General features: G+C 42.6%; 9 protein-coding genes across 9 annotated transcripts; 5 read left to right on the forward strand and 4 right to left on the reverse strand.

Annotated features, from left to right (window-relative positions):
• Positions 1 to 1,036: 1,036 nt before the first annotated feature.
• Positions 1,037 to 2,901, forward strand: GGI43DRAFT_431947 (uncharacterized protein; the record flags this gene model as incomplete). The annotated part of the gene is made up of 2 exons (XM_083209495.1): positions 1,037 to 1,114; positions 1,177 to 2,901. 2 exons carry the CDS (start codon positions 1,037 to 1,039, stop codon positions 2,899 to 2,901), a joined length of 1,803 nt encoding a protein of 600 aa, XP_083055264.1.
• An 807-nt stretch (positions 2,902 to 3,708) lies between these two features.
• GGI43DRAFT_388803 (uncharacterized protein) lies at positions 3,709 to 4,116 on the forward strand (the record flags this gene model as incomplete). The annotated part of the gene is made up of 1 exon (XM_083204113.1): positions 3,709 to 4,116. The coding sequence occupies one exon, from the start codon at positions 3,709 to 3,711 to the stop codon at positions 4,114 to 4,116; it is 408 nt and encodes a 135-aa protein (XP_083055265.1).
• Positions 4,117 to 5,575: 1,459 nt separating this feature from the next.
• On the reverse strand, positions 5,576 to 6,943 carry GGI43DRAFT_418710 (uncharacterized protein). Its single transcript, XM_083207577.1, has one exon. It carries the CDS (start codon positions 6,590 to 6,592, stop codon positions 6,161 to 6,163), a length of 432 nt encoding a protein of 143 aa, XP_083055266.1. The 5' UTR covers positions 6,593 to 6,943; the 3' UTR covers positions 5,576 to 6,160.
• A 1,272-nt stretch (positions 6,944 to 8,215) lies between these two features.
• Positions 8,216 to 9,381, reverse strand: GGI43DRAFT_426497 (NuoB/complex I 20 kDa subunit family protein; the record flags this gene model as incomplete). The annotated part of the gene is made up of 2 exons (XM_083208658.1): positions 8,216 to 8,666; positions 9,365 to 9,381. The coding sequence occupies 2 exons, from the start codon at positions 9,379 to 9,381 to the stop codon at positions 8,216 to 8,218; spliced, it is 468 nt and encodes a 155-aa protein (XP_083055267.1).
• Positions 9,382 to 9,735: 354 nt separating this feature from the next.
• On the forward strand, positions 9,736 to 11,279 carry GGI43DRAFT_431951 (uncharacterized protein; the record flags this gene model as incomplete). Its single annotated transcript, XM_083209496.1, has 3 exons — positions 9,736 to 10,264; positions 10,388 to 10,861; positions 10,920 to 11,279. The coding sequence occupies 3 exons, from the start codon at positions 9,736 to 9,738 to the stop codon at positions 11,234 to 11,236; spliced, it is 1,320 nt and encodes a 439-aa protein (XP_083055268.1). The 3' UTR covers positions 11,237 to 11,279.
• A 217-nt stretch (positions 11,280 to 11,496) lies between these two features.
• On the reverse strand, positions 11,497 to 13,860 carry GGI43DRAFT_431953 (major facilitator superfamily transporter; the record flags this gene model as incomplete). Its single annotated transcript, XM_083209497.1, has 7 exons — positions 13,479 to 13,860; positions 13,096 to 13,290; positions 13,009 to 13,066; positions 12,792 to 12,942; positions 12,436 to 12,730; positions 11,678 to 12,395; positions 11,497 to 11,515 (listed from the first exon to the last, which is right to left on the reverse strand). Exons 1-7 carry the CDS (start codon positions 13,582 to 13,584, stop codon positions 11,497 to 11,499), a joined length of 1,542 nt encoding a protein of 513 aa, XP_083055269.1. The 5' UTR covers positions 13,585 to 13,860.
• A 1,632-nt stretch (positions 13,861 to 15,492) lies between these two features.
• On the reverse strand, positions 15,493 to 16,640 carry GGI43DRAFT_431957 (uncharacterized protein; the record flags this gene model as incomplete). Its single annotated transcript, XM_083209498.1, has 2 exons — positions 15,493 to 16,509; positions 16,563 to 16,640. The coding sequence occupies 2 exons, from the start codon at positions 16,638 to 16,640 to the stop codon at positions 15,574 to 15,576; spliced, it is 1,014 nt and encodes a 337-aa protein (XP_083055270.1). The 3' UTR covers positions 15,493 to 15,573.
• A 1,669-nt stretch (positions 16,641 to 18,309) lies between these two features.
• On the forward strand, positions 18,310 to 20,549 carry GGI43DRAFT_418716 (transcription factor domain-containing protein). The gene is made up of 4 exons (XM_083207578.1): positions 18,310 to 18,594; positions 18,652 to 18,791; positions 18,842 to 20,134; positions 20,202 to 20,549. Exons 1-4 carry the CDS (start codon positions 18,553 to 18,555, stop codon positions 20,497 to 20,499), a joined length of 1,773 nt encoding a protein of 590 aa, XP_083055271.1. The 5' UTR covers positions 18,310 to 18,552; the 3' UTR covers positions 20,500 to 20,549.
• Positions 20,550 to 22,528: 1,979 nt separating this feature from the next.
• GGI43DRAFT_431967 (uncharacterized protein) lies at positions 22,529 to 23,890 on the forward strand (the record flags this gene model as incomplete). The annotated part of the gene is made up of 4 exons (XM_083209499.1): positions 22,529 to 23,208; positions 23,270 to 23,410; positions 23,472 to 23,763; positions 23,828 to 23,890. The coding sequence occupies 4 exons, from the start codon at positions 22,529 to 22,531 to the stop codon at positions 23,888 to 23,890; spliced, it is 1,176 nt and encodes a 391-aa protein (XP_083055272.1).
• Positions 23,891 to 24,156: the final 266 nt, after the last annotated feature.

Consider the following 24,156-nt stretch of genomic DNA (forward strand, 5'->3'; position numbering starts at 1 on the left):
AAACTATTTATTTTCGTCTTTCGTTAACGAAATACGAAATTAATCGTAGTAACGAAACGAATGACGAAAGATTACTGATTAATGTGGCAACCCTGCCTACAACAGTCATAGTCCCTTTAAACTTCCTGATTTACCGAGATACTTACTCTAACAACGCGAGTGATACCAAACTATAATAATTATGTCTCCTATTACACAAGTGTAAGATTTTGGCAAGCGTTTTTTCGACTCAAAACTGAATCCAGAATTTCATTACAATATTTTCAGTAGGTAGTGCTCTCTGAATACGATTGGAGGAACTTCCAGGATAAGAAAAGGGAGATCGAGGACAAAGAACACGTTGTTACGCAGGTAACTATGGAGTCTATCAGCATTATACTATTGGCTTCATTCTTTGTTAGTTTTTCGCGAAGAAGGGAAAAGAAAACCATTCAAGGAAGAAATTTGCGGTAACGGACGCAACAAGTATTTTGTCAGGATGTCCTCAATCCTGATCTTTGCCTTTGATCTAACCCTAAGCGGAGGTTGCAGGGGTATGATGTTTCCGTCAAATGCCAAAGTTCTTCCAAATGGTAGAAGCTGCCTATAATTGAGATCTAATAGGACCGAGTTGTTGCTGAATAGTTCAACCATTTAGGAAAGGGACCATAGAATATATAAAAATAAAACCCTTGTAATCCGTACTAACCTGTGTTTGATAAATGTAAGAAAATAGCGCATTAAGACTGGATGTTATGTATAAGTAGTGGATCAACTGGAGTTGGTTTAGAACTTGGCTAGGCACCTGGGTAAGTCCAACGATACGGAATAGATCCAATGGTGCAGCCTTTCTGGAAAGGGTGGTATACCGAGTAATTTTGAGGTGTGCCCGGGTTGCCTTTTGAAAAAGAGCTGAATTGGGAGAAAGCATGGATAGTCTATGCAGGAGCGTCCGCTTCTCCAGAAAGAATATAAAATGGTCGAGATTTTATCTTTTTGTCCCACGCTCTTAACTCATCCTTTCCATTATCAAGCAAGCCAACATTTGCCGTTAAGAATGGTCGTTTGGAAATTGTTCGTTACGGCAGTCCTTGCTAGCCTGTCGGGTGTCGTGTATGCGGATACATGTAAATGTGTAAGTAAATCACAAGTTCATGGAGGAGATCAACTTTGATCGGTTTGCTAACAAATATACAGATCCCAGGTGACACAACCTGCTGGCCCTCTGAGACAGCACTGGCTTCTTTCAACGCATCACTTCCAGGAAAGCTTATTCAGAACTTTCCCGTAGCCGCTCCATGCTACCCAGGACCCCTGAACGACCCGGCTCAGTGCGCCAATATCGAGACCAACTGGAACAGCTCGCTATTCCATGCTCAGTTTCCAACTGGCTATGACTACCCTTACACTTTCAATTGTGATATCCCTGGTGGCAATACCTCTAGTTGCTCGCTAGGAGACTCTCCTTACTACGCCGTCAATGTGACAAACGCAAATGACATTTCTCTTGCGCTCAAGTTCGCAGCACAACATAATATGCGCGTTGCTATCAAGCAGACTGGCCACGATTTCCTGGGTCGGTCAACAGGTTATGCTAGTCTAGAGATTTGGACACATAACCTGCGCCAGGGTCTCACTTTCCACAACTCATATCTGTCAACTAGCCAGTGCTCGCCACAGGAACCTGAGGGTATAGAATCTACCGGGGCAGCTCTTTGGGCCGGCAGCGCGATTACAATTGGAGGAGCATACACTTGGACAGAAGTGTATCAATTTGCGCACGAACAAAACGTGATCGTCGTGGGCGGAACCTGCACTGGTGTTGGCGCGGTTGGTGGATACTTGCAAGGCGGAGGCCACTCGGCTTCTATGCGCGAATTCGGCATCGCTACGGACCAAGTCCTTGAATATACAGTTGTTCTCGCAAATGGAGATGTCGTAACGGCGAATGCGTGTTCGAATAGCGACTTGTTCCAGGCACTTAGGGGAGGAGGCGGTGGCACCTATGGCGTTGTCGTTAATGCAACCGTTAAAGCATACCCGGAGATGCCCGTGACCGCAGCTATTCTTACCATCGTTCCCCAGGATGGAAATGATGATCTAGCTACTTTCTTGGATGCCGTGGCGACTTGGTATGAAACTACACCTACGATCCTAGAGGCAAACCTCGGTGGTTACGCTGGCTGGGCGGCCTGGGACGGTGACACACTCTTGGCTCCGAAAGTCAGAAGGCTAGAGTCTGCCTTTGGTGGCTTCAATCGGAGCGTCGATGGTGTACAGGAAAGCATGGCACCAGTGGTAGCTAAATTAACACCATTCAATTCCAAGGGTATGAACGTGACGGCGGAATATATTGCGTTTCCCGATTATTTCACTTATTTCCACGACGTTCATGCCAACAGCATGAACGTTGGGCAGAGTATAATCATGAGCTCTCGATTTCTGCGGAATACACAGCTCATTAATAGCACTGCGATACGACAAATGGTCAATATCACTGCAGGTCTCCCTGGCCAGAATGCGTTTACCGTGGTGGGTATCAACGGCGGCGGTGCTGTGGCCTTGGACGTTCCTAATACTGCCGTCAATCCGGTCTGGCGCGAGTCGTTGGTAAACAACCTTGTGGCTCGCAACTGGCCGGACACTACTCCTTACTCGGAAGTCAAAGCGGCACAGGATGACATCACTTACGTTAAAGGCGCCGCATTGGAATCGCTAGCACCTGACACCGGAACCTATATCAATGAAGCGAACTATAAGGATCCGAATTTTCTGGTAAATTTTTACGGTGTGATGAGACCAACGCTTGAAGCGATTAAGCAGAAGTACGACCCCAATGACTTATTCTACTGCGTGACATGCATAAGGTCAAACTTTTGGTATCAGGAGGCTGATGGACGTCTTTGCCGAAAAGATAATTAAACTTATATAAATTTTTAATGAACTCTAGTACAGTTTGTTAGTATATTAATGACAGTTATACGGTGACCTAGTGTGGAATAACGGGATATGTGTTATTATATTTGTGTATATGTACAATTAACTTAACTACAATTCATTTATATTATTAGCAGGCATAGTTTAAAACTCTGTCGCTATGGAAGATGAGACAGTTCTCGTTTCTTTGTTTGTTTTGGGCCTATTCGAAGTTTGTCTCCGCATCCAGTTCTTAGTTATATCAATAGTAGTAAGCTAATAACTTTTAGACTGTAGCTGCAGAACAATCCCCAATTTGGAGTCCAAATACCGAGAGCAGCTGCCATCCACACTCAAGAGGCGGGTTGGTTCTTCTTCGATACAGAGCTAATAACCAAATACATACATATATTGATCAAAGTAGATTAGTATTCTTTAATCACATCGCTATAAGCAGTCTCGTTTTCTAGTCGAAGTGTGTCACGCGTCTCAAACTTACTGTAGATGCAGCTAATGGAGTAATTTCTCTCGTCTCCCGGCTCGGTTCCATTATGGTCTGCATTGCTCTTTTTCGAGTCACAGTTGGCAAAAGGTCCTCTTCTGAAACCAGTACTTCGAAAGGCGGTGGACTTCAAAACCCTGGTTGACCAAGTGTCAATACCAATCTGCAGTACCAGCCCTATAGATCACGCTGAATATGTGGCCCGCGGTTTTGACATTGCTGACGAGCTTTTATCTACGGCCCAGAGTCTCAATTCATTGCCGACCTCTCCTTTTACTGTGTTCAATCGCCTGATTTCAGTGGCCACTAAGATGGACCTACCGATTGCTCGCACACTCTATCTGACTGTGAAGTTGCACGCCGTCGAGAATATCCTGAGTTTGCTTGGGTCTTCGGAAGGAATACCACTACGAAATGATTCTGTGCGGCTTGTCGCACCGGATGAGACTACATTCGATGAGTCTAATTGGTTGGCCTTCCATGATGATATATCAGAGGTATTTGAGGATGTGATTGAGACTCCTAAAGCTGTGGATGGCTTAGCATATCGGGCATTTTGCATGTTGTGGCCCAAGATGGCGCTCCTTCAATCTCGTCTTGCCTCACCTGAAACTCAGACATCTATACGGTGCATGTTGCGCTCGCTCGGTGTTGCGACGGGGTTCGGACTATGCACACTGGCCAGTGGACTTGAGGATGCGGCAACGCCCTGTTCCTAAACTGTGCTCTGCCAAAGCTTTGCATCATTGCGTATGTACTTGACAACGGCTACTAAGGGTATTATTATATTATATTGTGCCGCGAGCTTGGATTGTTGATGGGAGCTGGAGTGATATTTGTACTATAAAATTAAAATTGATTATACAACTCTAGCATAATTCCTAGCCCGACTCGAGACCCCGGGGCGCCGAACACAGGGAAGAAGTCAAACCAATGGCTTGCTACACCATCGCTTCCTTCTGTGAAGCCCCTTCTACCATAGTCACCCAGTCCGGACGGTGTTGCTCAAATATTTCCCTGTGAGGGGCCATTCTGTTGACCTTTTCTGCGTCATCTATAATTCCTACTTTCACAAACAAGGCCCTAGGCATCACTTCGCCTTCCCGGTATAACGTCACTCCACAATTAGAGTAGAAATAGTTGGTTACGGTTTGGCCACTTCTACTCGTCGCCACGTAAGTTTTGGGGTTTCCTGTGCGCTGTATTTAGTGAGGTATTTTTTCTTTTTTTTTTTTTGATATAGGGAGAAAAATTTACCTGTGAGCATCAATTGCGCTGACGAGACGAACCAATTGAGAGCGTGCTTAATGCCAAAAGTTTTTCGACAGTCGAGGCAGAAGCATTGACCCTAAGAAAATTAGCGTCCAGAGATGATGTAGATGCCTTTTCATGCTACCTACTACTACAACTGGATTTCCAATAATATGGACTTGGATAGCACCACAGAGACACTGGCCGGAAGATATGGTAACAAAGCCTTGGAGTGAATATCAAGTAACTATACAATTGGAGAATGTGGGTTGCTGAAATTTAATTACTAGGAAGATTGGAAGGAAAGTTGGCGGCCTTTATAGCTGCAATAGCTTTGACGATAGGTAGCTGCTGCTTCAATATTTTGATTCTTGGTAGGCGTAATACCTAGCGCTCAAAGGAGCTTTCCAACTAGGGCTTCCGATGGCATGGGTAACTTGAAATAGTTTAACTCCCCTCCCCTAGTAATGACTACTACTAGTACGGAGTAGTAGTAGTTGTATCTACAAATATTAGCTTGTTGGTGCTAATGCTCGGGAGGCCAAATGCATTTGCCGAACTGGTAATAATATAAGCTTCAAGATTTAGCACTCTTGTGTAGCAATAAGTTTGTATGTAATATTTCTTCCACAAAATATTTTAGGGAGTACAGGTATATAAGAGAATATGTGCAGGATTGGCAGAGAAATATAGCAGACATGGTAACTCTATTATATTATTCAACATAAAGCTATAGTATAACTTGCAGTGGAACGAAAGGACAGGGTAAACAAACTATCATTTTTTTTCTTTTGCCGTGGGCCTTGAAAAGAGTATGCGACCGAGTTTATATAGACAATATTCTTGAAATAGACTAAATATAGAACAAAATATAGAATATAAATCTAATTCTCTTTACAGACAGATTATTTATTTCTGGCATCTATTATAGCTGAGAAGTTAAAATAGGGTAAAGTGCATAGCTTTACAACTTGAATGGCCCTTATTCCGGTAGGAGAATTAACTAATCTATCACATTTGCTTCTGTCAAATGTCCTATTCAAGTTATGTAACCATAACCTGTCCCTCCACGAAGTGTCCAAAATGAACCCGCACAAAGCGGATTCGCTCGTAGTCGTATAATTCCAAACAGCATCTCGCAAAATACACACACCCAAGCTCTTCCTGTATTTTATGACAGTACCATTTTTCTTCTGCAATGCTCCATTAACCAGTTATCACATAGGTTCATAATCTGTTCCGCGACCTCCAGAGAAAGTCCTTTGTTCTCGAGGGTCTGATGGACCATGCTGCCCGTCAGTCGAGATTCTGCGGAGGAGCGCTATTTATTAAACAGATGCGATAATTGAGATCCACGAGATGAAGCATGGTGCAGCGATGATGGATAGGGTGTTACATTATTCACATGTGCCTTCCCTCATTTAAAGGTACATGAGTGTTGATCCAGCGAAGACCATGAATTTGTTTGCGCCCTCTTTATCCTTAATGATATCGTAACGTAACTTTCTAGCTTTAGAGACCAGCCGCACACCATGCGCTCTTCCACAGATAACCAGCATTTCCTCTTGCTTTCAAGCATGTTCCTGAGCCGCTGCCATACGTAGCCCAGACTTGGCTGGTGCCATCGCAGTTGTAACCATCATAAAAGGTGCAGCCACCACCGTCTGCGCCTCCACCACTCGTCCACATACCAGCTATATTAATAGACTGGGAATTACCAGGCATATTGAGCTGGAAACAGTCGCCAGGGCCACCTCCATCATACTGCAGCCCGATATGTGGTGCTTTGTTCCACCAGCACTCTGCTTCTCCGATGTATTGCGTACACTTGGTATCTTTATAAAAATTGATTTGACTTCCTTTACCAGACAAATAAGTTGCAAGGACAGGATGGGCGAGGCTGGCAATCATGCCAATAAACGCGATGTATCCGAAGTTACCCATGTTGAGATTCAACAGAACAAGGTAGAACTGGGTATTGCAATTCAGAAAGAGTGAAGGGTTATTGCTTGTGCTAAATATTGGAAAATGCCAAAAAAAAAAAAATTATTTTGAGAAAATAATCGCAGCTTTTATACATAGAAAACCCTGTTGAATAATAGACGAATGGTAGCACTTTTTCTCCTGGCAGAAAAAGCGAGTTTAAGCGCTTAGGTCAGCTCGTAATCTGTAGTGGATGTCCTAAAATTATGTAACATCGTTATAAGTTATAGCACTATCCCATTATCAGGAAGGTCCCTTAGATATAGCAAAGTAATGAAGCAGGATGCTGCGCAAGAGGAGCCTGGAAGTGGGCACATAGTTTGCAATTAGCATCAAGCTTAGCATCAAGCCTATGCCACTCGGCTATAAGAGTGGATTTGCATTGATTAGGCAACTGTTCGGCTATAAAAGTGGGGAGTAGGCAGCTACTCTCAGGATTCATACCACAAAAACAGCCCGCAATCCAGTACTCTAATAGCGTAAGCCAGACGCCGATGCCGGAATTTAAATAACGTGGGCCTATCAATTATATAACCCGGTGTAATTTCTATCTTATAAACGGGATGTATTAAAACATTATGGGAAAGCCACATTTACTTATTAAATACCTATATACAATTAACACTAAGCGTTAACTCTATTTTACCCTTTGACACTAACACTAACTGATATATAAAGCTATTTATAGTATTGTAAATAGTTGTTTTGAATATTATAATGGTCATATTCTATATTTATTTCATTTCATAGAAAATTACAAAATTATATGTACAATACTCGGGAACTATATATACGCCTTTCTATACTGGGATAGCGTTGAGTCAATGTCTATAATTTGGAAGTAGATTGCGCCTAATGGGAAATCAGCTAGACCTTCCCTTAAATTCTAGAATTGCGAATGCTAATTATCAACTTTGACATATCTTTCATGTCTTAGGCGTCAGCCGCTACATGAGTTGTTGCTTGATGCAGGTATAAATTCTGTCTTTTATGTTAGAGTGACTCGCGAATTCAACTACTGATCTCTCACTACTTTAGGATTAGCATTGGCCCACTGGGATTATAGCCATAAAATTCTCAACCTCACCAGTCTGCTTTGCTGAATCCGTCTTCCAGCCGGTTCTGGCTGTAGAAAGTCTCCATCTCATTTTGCCAAATCAGGATCAAGTGAAACTAGATCGCCTAGAACATTTAACAGCAATAAAGTTCAAGATACAACTCCACGCCGAAAATGCAGTTATAGTGTATAAAAGAAATATATATTATGTGTTTCATCATATCTCCATGATTATGTATGAGAGAATATTCTCATTTCGCCGCACCCTAACAATGTAAGTTAATATATTGCTATAATTGCCGTCAAAATATATTCGTTCACACTTGCACGCGCGGCAAATCAGGTTTATAAAAGTGGATTAATATAACAGCTATATGCATCTAAAGTCACTACAAAACAGGCCTTCCAGGCTAAATATGTCTAGCCTTGTAAATTTCCTCTTAGTCTTGCGAACTAAACTCATACATGTTAGTGTTCTACTAGAATCTAGTGTTTCATCTTGAGAAAAGGAGTTCAATTTGGCAGGGTTATCTACGATACCACATTCTGGCGGTTTTTGTTCTCCGAATCTTGTTTTGCAGTTGGAAAATTCCATAAAGTAGCGCCTCAGCAGTAGGGGGGCAACCTGGAACATATATGTCCACAGGAACGACTCTATCCACGCCCCTCACAACACTATAGCTGTAATGGTAGTATCCTCCACTGTTTGCACAAGACCCCATGCTAATCACCCACTTTGGGTCTGGCATTTGATCATAACATTGTCTAAGAGCTGGAGCCGTTTTATTTGTAAGTGTTCCGGCAACGATCATAACGTCGGCCTGGCGAGGAGACGCGCGAAAGATAATACCTAGGCGGTCCTGGTCATATCGTGGCATCGAGGCATGCATCATCTCTATACTGCAGCATGCTAGACCGAAGCTGAGTGGCCACAACGAGCCATTGCGCGACCATGCAACAATTTGATCAATCGTTGTTCTTTATTCGTAGCAATACGTTGATAAGCTTAACACTTTCTATCGATTTGTTGATGAATCGGTGCACTTACAAGGCATAGTCCATCAGCCTGTTTGATTGGAGCTCTTGTGATACGGCTCGAGTGGTAGAGATATTCTTCTTGAGAGGTGTAACGTATTGTTTTCGTGCAAACAGGATAAATCGGCTCGATGGGATTTCAGACGCTCCGAGAGTTCTTATCGGTATGCTGCGTGTAAAAAGGGAACGGCGAAAAGCTACGTGACACAGCATTATTAGTTGTAAGTTTATTATCAAGCGGCAGGGCCAAGTACGTATGCTCACGAGACATTGTAAGCAGGGCCATGTGAGTGCTGAAAACAAATTTTACATTTAAAGACAACTGATCAAGAGGGACACTGTAAGAGATAATGTAGTTCCAAGGTTCTATTATTCGCTATGCTCTCTTAAGTGTAATATATAACTGGATGGCTTCTTGCGGCGGCGTCGGGAATTAGACGCAGGTTCAGAAAAGTGGAGCAACAGCATTATTGGTATCACTATTACGGAGTAGAGAGTACGACTAATATTGTATAGTCCTCGTAGTTTTCAGTGTCGGAAAATTCACTCATTTATCCTTGCATCCTTTTCAAATCTCCAGCGGTGCAAAATGTTATCTATAAGCAGATCCCAATGCGCCGTTTGCCATCTTCCATTTGCACAAGACATTGGAAATCATGCTGCATGTCCCTTCTGCCAGCGGACCTTTACCAGAGCCGACGGTGCTCGGCGTCATACCCGAACCTGCCGATTCAGAAAAAATCGCCCTTTACCGCCAGATGCTAAACGTGGTAGGAAATTACGCGCGTGCGATAGATGCTCACGGGTAAAGGTCTCTTGTGACGCAAAGACCCCATGCAGTCGTTGCGCCGCACGAAATTTGACTTGTACTTACAGGCACCTGTGTACAAATCCCACACACCAGTGGTCTAGCTCACGACTAAACGAAACACGCGATGCTTCTAAAAAAGGGCGCCTAAATCTGTCTGCTATCCTCAATTGGACGGATCCGGGGATTGTTTCTCTGAGCGACATGATTGTTGAACAGCCGGAGAAAGATTCAATACAAGTACCACACCAAGAACCAAAGACAGAGCCTCATGAACAGCGAAATAAATCACTGGCAAATTTGGTGGATGATACTATAGATCCAAGGCTCTTGCTATTAGGATTGATAGACTTGAGCCCTGATCAGATCGTGGAATATGGCGGCAGTTGCAGCGGTATTCCACTAGACACGCTATTTCCAGCGCAGGCTCCAGTAGAGACTCCAAATTTTGGTCTTGCCGATCAGATGATACAACTCGCCGCCGATTTGCAGGAATTTGTCGCCAATAAACCACATCTCCATTGCGTCCTTGATATTGCTTCTCCCAATGAATTCTTAACCAGCGCCAATTGTTCAGCTCTCATAGCTGCATACTCTCGAAGACAATACTACCACCAATCGCCCATCGTGCATTGGCCGACGTTCAATCCAGAACAAGCAGTCTTGCCATTACTATTAGCCATAATGCTGACTGGGGATACATATTCTTATCGCCGAAATGAGACTTCTGGCTGTGTGTCTACTACAAGAGCTATGCAGATAATAGCAGACAAATATATCTTCAGCTACATAAAGAAGTTCACTGATGTGGAGAACTCTGCGACCCACCCCCATGAAGTTCTTCAACTCTGCTAAGCTGCATTTCTTATGAACTGCCTCCATATCAACATGAACGATATTAGTTTGCGTCGACGAGTCATCACGAATCGACACCCATTGCTAATCGGCGCTCTGAGAAGAATTGGTTTGACAGAAACCAGGCATGAGCTTTCGGGGCCTGGCATGGAATGGCATACCTTCATATACCGAGAATCGTGTATCAGACTGGTGACTTGGACCTTTATTATTGACTCGTTATTGACAGTATATTGCAATCATCCGCCCCTGATGTCACTTGCAGAGATGTCAAGCTCACTTCCATGTAACGACGGTCTTTGGGATGCTGATTCTATGTCCAGCTTCGGGGAGCTAGTGGGACCTGAAAATCTATTATCACATATCCCTTGCCTAAAAGCCTTAGTAGCAAATCTATTAAGCAAAGATTGGACAAGTGCCATGATGGCAGCTTATGATGAGCTTAGTACTCAGCATCTCTATATTATCATTATGGGTGAGTGATGTTTGACTAAAAATGGATAAAAAAATACAGCTGACGTTCTTCTTTGAAGCCTTGCAACCAATTGTCTTTAATTATCACGCTTCCTCATTATATGCAATGGATATATCTATTATATCAAGTGCACTGGATAGATGGGAGCCAATATGGGACCGCGCTATAGACCGTGTCCCTAGTAGTCAGCAACAGTGGTTAGGCATCGTCAGGTATAGCCGTGAGATAGCTTGGCTAACAAGGAAAATAATTGAGACTAGCATTACAAAGGAAAGTAAGCACTCAAATTACTTGCAACAGATTGCAATGTACAGCACTACCTCATTCATCGGTTTATCAGACAATGCAGAGATGGAAGTAATAAATAGAAGATAAAACATACTAAGCACTGTACTGTATGTCGTAAATACTGATACCCATCTCATTATAATTTTATACAAGAAGCTATATTTCGAAAATGACATATTTATATCCACTATTTCTATCGTTACACTTTGCGTAAAAAATGAACAGCTTGCGTCCACTAAAAAACCCAAATATGTCTTGGGGTTATGACAGCCATTACAATTTATGAAGATGTCCCTGATTGAAGCACAAGGGTTGTCAAGTAACATTCACAATTCAACAAACAGCACTTACTGGTCTCGAATATTTCTTTTTCGGATTACTAGTTATTAGTTTAAATTAACTTTAAATTCAATGATCATATGGTTTTAATATAAAAATGGATTAACTCTTTAGTCATTGAGTCGTAGGTGAGTACTTTTCATCTTGGGGCTCCTTCGTACTACTCTCAACGGTGGCATAATTACAGACACTTCCTGTGGTCTCTTGAAATCAAGTTTCCCCCATGGCATGCAAAGACCAAGAAGAAGGCATATAACGCCCGCTCCCACCACAATGTAAAATAAACGAGCGATAACCTTCGTGACAATATGAACTACGACATCCCGCAAAGTCGTGTCATCAGGCCGCAAGACAGGTGACGCCAAGCCGGACAGCGCTTGGCGGATATCCTGATCCTCAAATCCAAAGGGTTTCAGCGCAACTTGGAGATTTCGAAACCCAATGTTCTGGTAAATGCAGCTGGCTATGACCAATGCCAACGAGATACCACCCATAGAAGCAATGTTGAAGAGAGCAGCACTCGCAAGCCTTCCGTCAGGATCGTGCAAAGAAGCGTTAGCGACGCTGTAGCTGTTGGCGAATACCAAGCCCACGGCAACGCCTAGAAGGGCCTGGTATCCCATATTAGCGCCGTCATGGGTTATAGGAGTTATTTGTGTCATTAATGAGCCCCCAATTACCATGACAGCGCCGGCAATAATGTGAAAGGGGGCATAGTACCCAATCTTCGGCATGAGAACGCCAGAGAGCATAACTGCCACAATGAAAACACCAATAAAGGGTATAATATGTACAGCTGCCTCAATCGTGGTAGCATTACGAGTGAAAGCAAAAAAGAGCGGGAGGTAGTACAGCGAAACTGCATAGCAAGTACTGATGCAAATAGCGGCAAGCGCAAGGAGACCTGCTGCTCGGTGCATTAAATCCCGCGACTGGGAATGCTCGACGCATTGGAGTAGTCAAAAATGAAGAATACTGTTGTATGAAATAGGTAATGAGGAAGATACCAATAATCACCCAAATGGCAATCGTGTGACCAGAGTTCCAGTCCCAACTGGAGCCTGAGTGGACGCTAACTAGAGCAAAGAGAATTACTATAGCGAGATGTAGGAGGCCTCCCAACCAGTCAATCCCGTGGATGGATTGTTGTAGTGATAAGCCGCGACTAGGGTTATAGTTCGGCAGCAAAATAACTGCCGCGAACATTGAGACACCTAAAAATGGAGTGACAATATAGAATGCCTGCTACTCAGTTAATATATGCCTCTCTCAGGGTGATGATGATTGAATATAGGCAGCATACCCATCGCCAGGTAAGCCTTTGATTGTCAGCAAAACCACCTCCAACAAAGGGACCGATAACAAGTCCAATCGCCCAGCTCATGCCAACCATCCCGCCTATACGAGATGCTTCTGCGGGACTGTAAAATAGAGATATTAAATTTAAATTCCCACTCGTTGTCAGTCTTATATATATGCGGTTTTCTTGGATGAAATGGCAGTACAGTGCCCACACGCACATTTGATATACCCCAGTATTAGCTAGTCCTGTCAATGGTCGTCCAACGGCAACTACGGCTATGCTTTTGCGGAGCTCGATACTGTACAAGACGCGATAAATAGAGCGAAGAAGAAAGATGTCGTGATGCGGATGTCGCCTAGATTCAGAAGGCGTGTAACGAGCGGTGCGGAAGCCGTATAAATGAGAGAATAGCTCAGTGCGACCCAGGGTAATGTCTCGATGTGACCAAAAGCATTATACAACGGTGCTTGAATGTTGGCGACATTGCTCACATCGTATCCTAGATTAGGAGCCGATGAATGTCAGTAAAAGCCACATAACTATTACCCTATTTCGTCCTGGTTTCTTTTGCAGCTAGATGCATTGATGGCTACGATAGATATGATAGAGTACTTACCATTTATTAATATACATACACAGATGTAAAACCCAAGAGCCTTCGAACGCCACGCCGGTATACCCTCTTACGTTGCGTTGACCACGCTGGCTTTTTTAATTGAAGAAACATTTTCCGGCTCATTTGTGCTAGGTGAAATATCCCCAATAGCCATATTGTTCGTAAATACTGCCTCATAGTTTTGTGATTGATTGCTTTGCTCGCGTCTGATCGGTATGTTCGAAATATTCATCGTATCGATGCGAAAGGGTATCTGACAGTAATCGTGACCTTAATTCAAGGATCCAGGTATTTCTGATACGCGGGATCGTTCCTTATTTGAGAGCTGAGGATGTTAGAAGAGGCCTATTCATCCCTACCGCCACTTCACAGGTAAAGAGAAATGCCAATAGGAGATACACGCCCCCACCTCCTGGGTCATACTGGTGTTAGCATTCGATAGCTACACTTTCGTTGCGATCTCGAAGCATTTTTTGTCCAACGAAAAATATACAAATCGGATGTATCAAAATAGAATATATCTATGGGAGGCTAAAAGATGACGTGTGATTACAGAATGCTTGCTAGGATATTCTATTGCGGGCGGATAATGTAACTAAGGATATATAGGCATAGATCAAGATAGTCCACCTCTTTAAATTGTGAGATAGTTTGAATGAAAGAAAATGCATTGAATAAAAATAGAACAAGCAATATATTTAGGGACGCTTTATCCGGTATCCAAGAATTCAGATTTAATATTTAAAAAAGTAGAATTTTTACTGCTTACAGCCAATACAAGTAAAACTACAAGTTTTATAAAATATATATACTTTTTATATTTAACTTACTTTTTATATAATATTAATTTTTAATAACATATATTATACTTTAAATAATAAGCACTGTAATTTTATAATATCCTTAATTTACTTACTAATTTTAATTTACTTATTAAATAAATATTATAATTTAATATAATAACTTAGTGGATAAGTGCTCTAAAGTATATATACTTTTTTATACAAGCCCTGCTATTTTTGGATACTAAATCTGAATTCTTGGATACCGGATAAAGCCGTCCTTATATTTAGACTGCAAGAATCGCAAAGGAACCCCACCTGTAGCATTATACTAACAATTTACTAAATTCAATGAGACTGGTTTCTTCGCTCCACATGGCCACTTTCGAGGATAATGCAGCGCCTTCTTGCCAAAGATAAATATAGGAAAGTAAAAGGCCTCTGTTTATACCTTTTGTGAAGTTTTAAAAGCTTTATCTTATATTACTGTATGCATCTCCTTACTGATATTTTGCAAAGTGTTAGAAACAATATATGCCAGACGTTCCAAATTGGAGCATTAGGACCACAAAAAAAAAAAAATAAATCACCGAGTCATACTCAATATAATATTCCAAAGCTAGCGTTACAACTTAGCAATATTTTTTTCAGCGGAACGTATTTTACCCCTCGCTCTTTTTCCCTTCGCTATGTGGAGTAATGACAATATAATCACTGAGTGAGGAAATAATTATTAAGAAACTCTGCGCAATCTCTCCGTAGCCAATCCGATTGCCTTATTTGTAATAATATGTCTAGATAGATTTCGGCATATATTTAATCCCTCAACCATATACGGGAATTTCAGAGAAGTACACCTACTTATTACATTTCATTTCTGTGGGAAATATAAGTTCAATTGGCTTAGCCTTGTGTTATTATAATATGATATAGCTGCCCTACTTATACACTATAGCTGGGACGACCCCTGCACACCTAGGTACTGATACTTCCTATGTGGGTGCCCCTATTTACAACAATTTCATTTGCAAGAATAAAGCTTTACTATTATATCGCCACACTGTTAAATTTCAATTTTTTTTTCAAAAAAAAAAAGATATCTACTTCGGGGATACTCTGAATATTATCATTGGGAAATATCTAAATTCCAAATTAGGAATTATTTGTATGCATATAAGATTTGTCCAGATTAGGATACGTATCTTAAAACAGTTTAGGGTTAAAACTAGCACCGAACAAGCCACCTAGTGTGTTTTACCCCCTCAAGCCCCTGTAATGAACTATGTACTACGAAGTATATTCACCGTAACTTGCTAATCCTTGCCTTATTGATACATTGCGTTGCCCAATTTGTTGAACTGAAGAATGAAGTTTGTTATACACCTTAAAAGGGAGTATATCCCCTCTTTGCCATATTCACTCCTACGATTGTTGCATCATCCAAGTTCTCGTCCGGTAGACCAAGCAAGCCATTATGAAGCTTCTTCTGGTATACTGCAGGACTACCAGGAGAGAAGATGCGAGAATAATAAGCCTTGGCTAGACCCTTGGAATCACCCACAGCCAACGCAGCCCTGCCATCTATAATACGCTTGGCCGTACTCTCATACCGGATATTCCAGTCAGCATCTGCCGTGCCTGTAACGCGCTCAACACTGTCCAGCATCTCGCGTTGATTAATCAGGAAACTCGACACATAAATAGCCCTGTTCTGGAATTGCTGCAGTGTCGGAGTTGAGTCATTGTCATTATCTGAGCTCTTCTTCAATCCCAGAAATGATGCGACAGCACGCCCACATTGTGACCATGTCGTAGTGTTGATTCGAGCCTGTCCATCATCAAATATGGTGATTTCTCTCTTGTTGATGTCGAAACCAAACCAGTCAGGTGGGCATGCCAGACTAAATTCGTACCACAAACCCGTCACTAAGACAGTCCATGCCAAGCCGTGGCGCTCAATTTCGGACAAAAGTGGCCTAAAGGCTGGTCCCATTCCAGTTTCATCGCCGATGGCTTTATTGTTCAACACAACATCTGCTGTATAGATGTTGGGCATGAGGTGCGGTATTTTGGCCTTTGCTGCGGCCTGCACAATCTTGTTGTGAATTTCATTTCCCGCTGAGTAAGCTAATGTGATTATGAGAAACTCGTGGCCTTTCAACGCGGAAACAAGGGATTCTTCGTCATCATAGTCCACAAAAGTGACTTTAACACCTTCAGGAAACTTGTGAGAACCTCCCTTGCGGGTAAGTGCCGTGATGGTATGTCTATTAGTCTTGAGGATTTCCTGGGTCATGTGCCGCCCCAATTGGCCGGCTGCCTGCTAGTCATTAATATATGGGCAAGAACGCTTGGTGGCCGATTTAAACGCACCCCCACAATTGCCACTCGCTCAACGTGAGTCGTTAGACTCGGTTGCTGGTCTTTAGCAGTTGTTTGCTTAGCCATCATCTTTCGTAGCCTGAATTGTTGCAAGTGGCAGAGTTAGATGCTTATTAAGTACTGTGAATGATGAAAGCATATTATTGATGAAAGTGACGCAAAATATGGTATCTGTGAATGGCTTATATAGATCACAAGCAATCTACAACAGTGTACTAGTTTATTATATGACCAAGTATTATTCACAGCGGCTCTTAATATACCCTGTTAGTCAGACTGGGCTCCGTATTTCCGAGTTGACAAACATCAGCCCCTTCACCTCCTTCGCCGGACTCCGTGTGAAATCTCTGACAATTCATCCCCTTTCTCCATTACTAACACTGGATCTGATCAGTGTTTTACACGGTAGGGAAAAATTAAAAATACTTTTCTTAACGGACTCCGTTGGAATTTTGGGCACAAGACGTTAGCTGGGGTATAACACACCCCATATACGCTTAACCGTAATTGTTATCCGAGCAGTGGGATGCCTTCGTATAAATAGTTCTTAGACTTTTCAAGAATGCATTTGGAACAATTTCACGCACATTATATTCTTCCCTTTTATTTTTCTACTATCTTCTTATCTGTTTTTGTGACCTATTGGGCACGGGACATTGGTTATGGATAATACCGACAACCTAGCGATTCCAAAATGGATTTCTTTCACCAAAGAGTGGCATACAAAACCATATCCCGATATCTCCCCAAGTCGTGGTGATCTTTCAGCTATTGGGAAGAACGTGATTGTTACAGGAGGAGGCACAGGTATTGGTAAAGCCGTTGCCATCGCATTCGCACAAGCCGGAGCCAACAGTGTCTCCATCTTAGGAAGGCGGCTGGATCGACTTAAAAGCAGTGTCACTGCGATTTCGGCTGCAGCTCAATCTGACACTCAAGTCCTTTACAGAAGAGTGGATCTTACAGATCGTGTGCAAGTCGAAAACGCGCTTGCGAGCATTACAAGCGCAGTAGGCAAGGTGGACATTTTTGTTAACAACGCAGGCTCGCTCCCACCTCTGGAGCTAGTGGCAAAATATGATACGGCAATATTCATGCGAGCCTTTGAGATGAATGTCCTTACATCTCTCAATGCTATTCAGGCATTCATTCCTCTCGCCGGGCCGGATCCGATACTGCTCAATATATCAACCAACCTTGCCCATATACAGCCAATGCCTGGCATGCCGGCGTATGCGGCAAGCAAGACGGCACAGCTTAAAATGGTTGAGCATTTTGCAGTAGAGAACCCAGAGTTACATGTCGTCAGTGTCCAACCAGGGGTCATTGCGACAGAAATTGCTGGGCCTGACTCTAATGTACAAGGCCAGGACGAAGGTAGGTAGCAGAATAAAGTCTTCTACTTTCTAATGTTATCCTTTTCTATGCCATTAATCTAATAGTTTCATGAGTAGTTGAGTTGCCGGCTCATTTCTGCGTGTGGTTGGCGTCAGCTGAGGCAAAATTCTTGAAAGGAAAATTTGCATGGGCTAATTGGGATGTTCCTGAACTGCTGCGACGGGCTGAGGAGATTCGTGATTCGCGGCTGCTCACAGTTGGTCTGGCTGGCGTCGCAATGTAAGGAAGCTCGCAGGTCGAACATGTACATACGCCACGTGATAGTACACTATCATACCTATGGAATGATACGCAACCCGTAGTGTACATCTATCTTATGTAACACCAATTTGCCGGAACTCCGCTCGGAGTTCTTGATGACATGATCAAGTCCGCACGGGACTCCGCCCAGTTCCGTCGCAGGAGTCCTTCTCTTCAACGTGCCTAATCCTTTTTTCTTTTTCTTAGATTTCCAATATTTCTCTAGGAACAGCTCTGAAGCTAACTACTTTCGACGTTGATACATTTCCCCATTTCAGTGACTTGCTCAAAGCGGCAAAACCACTTACGGCATTCGCACCCTTTCCCACGTCCGAGAATCGATATGGGTGAGACGAGAGTGCAGAAGAGCCTTGGTAGGAGAAAGGTAAATCTGATAAAGCTGATAATTAGGGTTAAAGTAGCTCCTTACGTTTATCCTTAGGCTTGCGATGCATGTTGTCGTCGGAAGATTCGATGTGACGCCAATGTTCCCAAATGCTCTGCCTGTGTCTTACACGGCATCTCATGCACATGGACTCCAGGACTTCATGTAAAAGCACCTATTCGGAAGATACAAGATGTGTGAGTATTCGTAAATAGATAATATTTTCAATGGTACTGACGTGGACAAGAATGAGCTCACAAAATCGTCGCTTCGCTGATATTGAAAGTCGCTTAGCGTCTATCGAACGCTCCCTTCGCAATAATTCAGTGCCTCAACACACGTTGATGGGAGAGCTCAGATCTCCAGTATTGACCCTTGCGGGCGATTCGGAAAAACTCGCAACAACGTTGTCACCAATCGAAAACAGTCACCATTTCTCTTTGCCACCGCGGGATCTAGTGTCTGCGTTGGTAGATAAGTATTTTTCAGACTACAATCAGGCCATGCCCCTATTCCATCAACTCACATTTATGAAAATGTTGGACAATTGGTACCGATTTCCTAATGAGCGAGATGAAGCGGCATGGGCATCAATAAACGTTGTCCTGGCTTTGAGCCTGCAGCAGACGCCATCTGGTGCACCAACCAGCGATGACCAGGTTTCCTCGGAATGCATCAAGAACGCCCAATCAGTTCTAAACCATCTCGTTATTCGAGATGAAGATTTACAAGGATTACAGGTCATCTTGGCACTTGTGATTCTTTTTCTTGGCACCCCACGACCGCAGCCCTCTTGTGTCCTGATCGGGACGGCGGTTAAACTGGCGCATCGGCTTAAACTCCATCTCCAGGAGGGGCTCAATGATGCAAATACTGATCTGGCGGCTCAGAAAGAAAGATTACTATGGATTACGTACATACTGGATAGGGACATATCCATGCGAACAGTTGAACCCTACGGGCTCCAAGACCACGACATGGAGGTTGACACTATTTCAGCAACCTTGAAAGGCGATTCTGCTGGTGTTTTATCCCTGCCTGACAATCCATCTCAGACTGCAAACATATTCCATCTCCGAATTCAGTTAGCTCGTATTCAAGGGCAGATGTACGACCTTACATACTCGGTTCGTGCGCGGAAACTTTCTGGTGACCAGCAAGAAGCCGCCGTAGAAAGGCTGACGCACTTACTCGAAGAATGGCGCAATATTGTTCCGGAAGGCTTTCGTATTGAAGATCTTTCTACTTGTGCGTCAGGTAATGTTCTGAGCCAATTTACACCCTTATATCTTGCGTATTTCCTATGTTTATTTACTGCAAATCGATTGCAGATTCGCAATTCAAGTTGGATAGAGCGTCTAATAACTTACTGTGACGGAATTGTACAAAGCGACCCTATAACCCTTCCATCCATGTTGGGGTCACATGCAAAGCTGAATATGAAGCTGCTGCCGACTAATTGGCCCAGCATAGTTCGGGCTGCAAGGTCATGCATGGGACTTTACCAATTCGTCAGTCATGGTGAATTATCGACATTACCGTAAGTCGCCCAAGTATTAGGAGCGAATGCTCATAACGTAAAAAATACGGCTGACACAGTATCTTAGCAGCATTATTTGCAGTTACCAAGCTGCACTTATAATCCTTATCGCGAACAACCTGACCGTGGGAGAGCATCTTCGAGATGATCAGGTTGAAGACGACTCACAGCTTATAGAAGAAGCATTAGTAGTATTCGAGAAACAGGCTGTGGACACAAATAATGATTTTATGCAAGCTGGTGTTCTTTCTGCTTGCCAGAAATTGAATGACGGGTCTAAATTAGCAATATCGAGGCTTCGTCAAGACCAATCCTTAGTACCATTTGCAAAAGATTTTTATGATCTTGAAAATATTTTACTCTAAAAGCCTTCAACGCTAGTACCTATTATAGAATATCTTCTCTCTCCTATCCACCTGGTTTAAGGCTTGATGCACCCTTGAAAGGCTGGACCTTGAGCGAATTCAAATATCTTTCAGTAAATGCGTTCGGATCTTTTTCTAGAATTGGATTTCCAGGCGCATGATTGACTGCATAGGTTCCGAGGATCTTTGATTTTCTTTTTAATGCGCCGTCCGCAGGGTAGGCTCAAGCTACACATTGTTCTTCCCCACTAAAAGCCTTCCAGTCATTGTAACAGACCCGACAACCAAGGACGAGAAATTACTATATAAATGCATGTAACTTTGCGATAATGGAACTCTTGATTGGAATCAGAAAATATAGAGATTTCTAATAACTGTAATCGCAGAATCCAAAGGGACGCCCGGAAGTTATTTGCCGGCATGATCCAAATCCTATGCAGGGTTCCGACGCTGCAGATTATCTTCTTTTTGATCACGACTCAAACTCCAGTATGAACTCCTATACCTTACAACATAGACCAGATGAAGTAGATCCAATTTCTGGACAGACTGATTCGGCTCTGGGAGGCAACTAGGGGCGGGGCACGCAGTAGAGTTGGTGTTGAAATATCATCGTTCGAACAACCTTAAGAAGTGGGAACTATGACCGTTCGAGCTGAAGATGAAAGTGGCATTGAGAATGAAGAGCGAAGCGGGTTCGGGATTGGAGCAGCAGAATTGGGACAATATCATAGAAACGGTTAGGTGCCTTTCTACGGCAGTGAGCAGATTTCACTCGGTGAGTATCGAGTGATCTCAACTGATCTACTCCATACTACATGGGAGGCTAGACTGGACTCATATACTCTTCAAATATTTGTTCACCAAAAATATTGTTGCCAAGGCACGTTCTTATCCCATCGCGTGCTCGCTATCTTCAGGCGAAAGAAGTTCTTGCGCTCCCAAAGGCAAAGAGCGGTGAAAGCCGCCTTTAGCCGTACTTCCACAAAGAATATAAGCACAATGTGAGACTTCAAAAGTACAATATTACTTCCCTAGAATATTTTCACCGCTGTAGTCAATGTATAAGTCCTCCAGTGCTTTTATGCTAAAGGAATGCAACTTTTGTATGTTATTATATTAACCTCTATATTGACTACAATACAGCGCTTATCAACTATAATACAGCGCTTATTCGCTATACTACGGTGCTTATCTGCTATATTACGGCGCCTAATTGCTATAATACAGCACTTATTAATTATAACATACAATAAGGCTTGTTATTATAATTTTAATTAACCTTATTTATTTACTATAATATAATAGGCCTACCTGCTTATAATATTTAATTATATTATAACTAATAAATAAGTGTCATATTATAATAGGTGGGTGTTATATTTTTATAGTGTATACTTTTAAATACTTGTCATTTAGTTTCGTTTTCAGGTACACTAACCTTTAATAAGCTAAATTCCACTTTTCTAAATTCCACTTACTTAAACATGGATGCTCAAAACTATCCTTATATCAATCATTGTTTTGTACTAATATAATGTAGTTATACGTTATAATCGTATTGGAGATTGTATAATCTTAAGATAATTATCCTTTTTTTAATGCAAACATATTTCAACAGTCTTTTGTAAGGGGCTCTTATTGACTGAGAGATCTATAAACACTCGATGAGGATATAATTCACGAGCCTATGCTTGTAATTTGCGGTAGTCTAAAATTTGAGCTGTATGGTTCTGCCTAGTCTTGATGTTAGCGTCGAACTGATAGCCCGATACAAAACTGCAGTCAGCAGCCCAGTGGCTGTGGCGCAGAGACGAAATTTTGAGTCTGATTTATACCTGATAGATGTACCATTGATGCGCGTATGCATTTGAATGTTCCCAAATTCATCCTATATAAACATGACGATTCTTCCAAGAGATAATATCATACTTTGTTGAATCTCAGTAGGTTCCCTACAAAAAGTCGCCATCTTTCTAGGAAATACTGATTACTTTTGTTGAAACTCAGTAGGACTGTTCTTATCAGTATGGGATTAATACGCCATGCTATCGGCTCGGCCCTTGGAGCCAATCAGCTGAACAATGGCCTTTCTGGCAAGCCTAGACTGCCCTTTACGAATGATAACAATCGCAATGGCTGTCGACCGTCTTTATCAACTCGGAATCAGCCGTCATCTGATTACCAAAGATACGAGGATTATGCGAACCGCAAACAGAATCGTAGACGCTTATCAGATGGAAATAATTTTGGCAGCCAATCCCTCGACCAATATGCCGATCACTGTCAGGCTGAACAATATCCAAATAGCAATTACCGTTCTTCAATGGGTGGATATTCTCCTAATGGTATGCAACGCATACGAAATGGTTATGACAGCCAGATCTCACAGCCCTCTCCTGGCTATGAGACTAATACTGGTGATGGACGAGGGTACCAAATGCAGCCTTATAATCGACAGCCATATGCCAGTGAATATTACACCGACGACAGAGGGTCGCGAGGTGCCATTTTCCGCCCATTGGCCTTGCCACAGATTGCTTATGGAGATGGACAACCTTTTCTTCGTGGGTACAGCCAGGAGCTAAGCCGCTACAATGTCACAATGGAAGACTTTATGCAAGTTTTGGATTCAATCAATATTGCCATCGTTCCCAGTCCAGAGAATCAGATCTTCCAGAAAGGTGCAAACATCGCAGGTTGGTTCCTGTAAGTATTCGTAGCCCTCCTCCAATACCTAACTTGCCGAGGCTAATGCGTTGCCTTACAGGCCTGGCGCTGCCGGAATCGGCCTCACAATTGGCCAAATTGGTGTTGGACTCGGTGCGGCAGCCGGCCACGCATCCCAGCTCTCTTCCGCCTTGTTGAATGCCAACAAGAATCTTTTTCTACCAAATTGTCTTGAGCTATGGTAAGTATTTATGCTAGATTGTCAGTCAATTTTTGTCACTTACTATGCTAACATAATTTAGCATTGGTCGTTCAACTGATATTGATGCTGAAGTTGGCATCTCGCAAGGCAGTGTACGACCATATTCCATCAATGTATCGCCAAGGGAAAGATTAGCATGCTACGGTGACCTTATTGCACCTATTTCACAGGTCTTACCACCTCTACAGCAAAGTGGTCGCAATGATCCAATTGCCCTGCTGGGGAGAGGAATGTCCAGCCGAGATAGTCAAAAGAAAATGGAGAAAGCGCAGAAAAAAATGGAGAAGGGAAAGAGTAAAGATATTGACAATCTAGAAGGAGGCCTCAAATGGGTAAGTGATGTAGTGCCATTGACCTTTGCACAATATGTAAGACGGCTACTGATTTTGACGACAGCTTATAGTAAGACGAGCTAGTGCAGATGCACTAGCGTATTGGGAAACACACCTCAAGAGATAAAGGAACACTTTCTACAGTAGCAATAGACAAGATAGAGCTAAGCTTAAGGAAAGATACGAAGGGATAAATGATATTTACAAGATATATCATGATGTAATTACAGATAATTCATATGCATAGCGAGTTGGTCAGTTTAACAAGCTTGCCACTTCAAATAGCCTAGTTATACAGGGTTATAACCATAGATCAATTCATCAATGTTATATGATATCAGAAGCGGCATAATATGATGAAAGAGCGCTTTTAACCAACAACGGAAATCAACC

The sequence above is a fragment of the Trichoderma evansii genome, assembly GCF_050947405.1.
Source record: "Trichoderma evansii strain SZMC 28006 chromosome Unknown GGI43scaffold_39, whole genome shotgun sequence".
NCBI lineage: Eukaryota > Fungi > Ascomycota > Sordariomycetes > Hypocreales > Hypocreaceae > Trichoderma > Trichoderma evansii.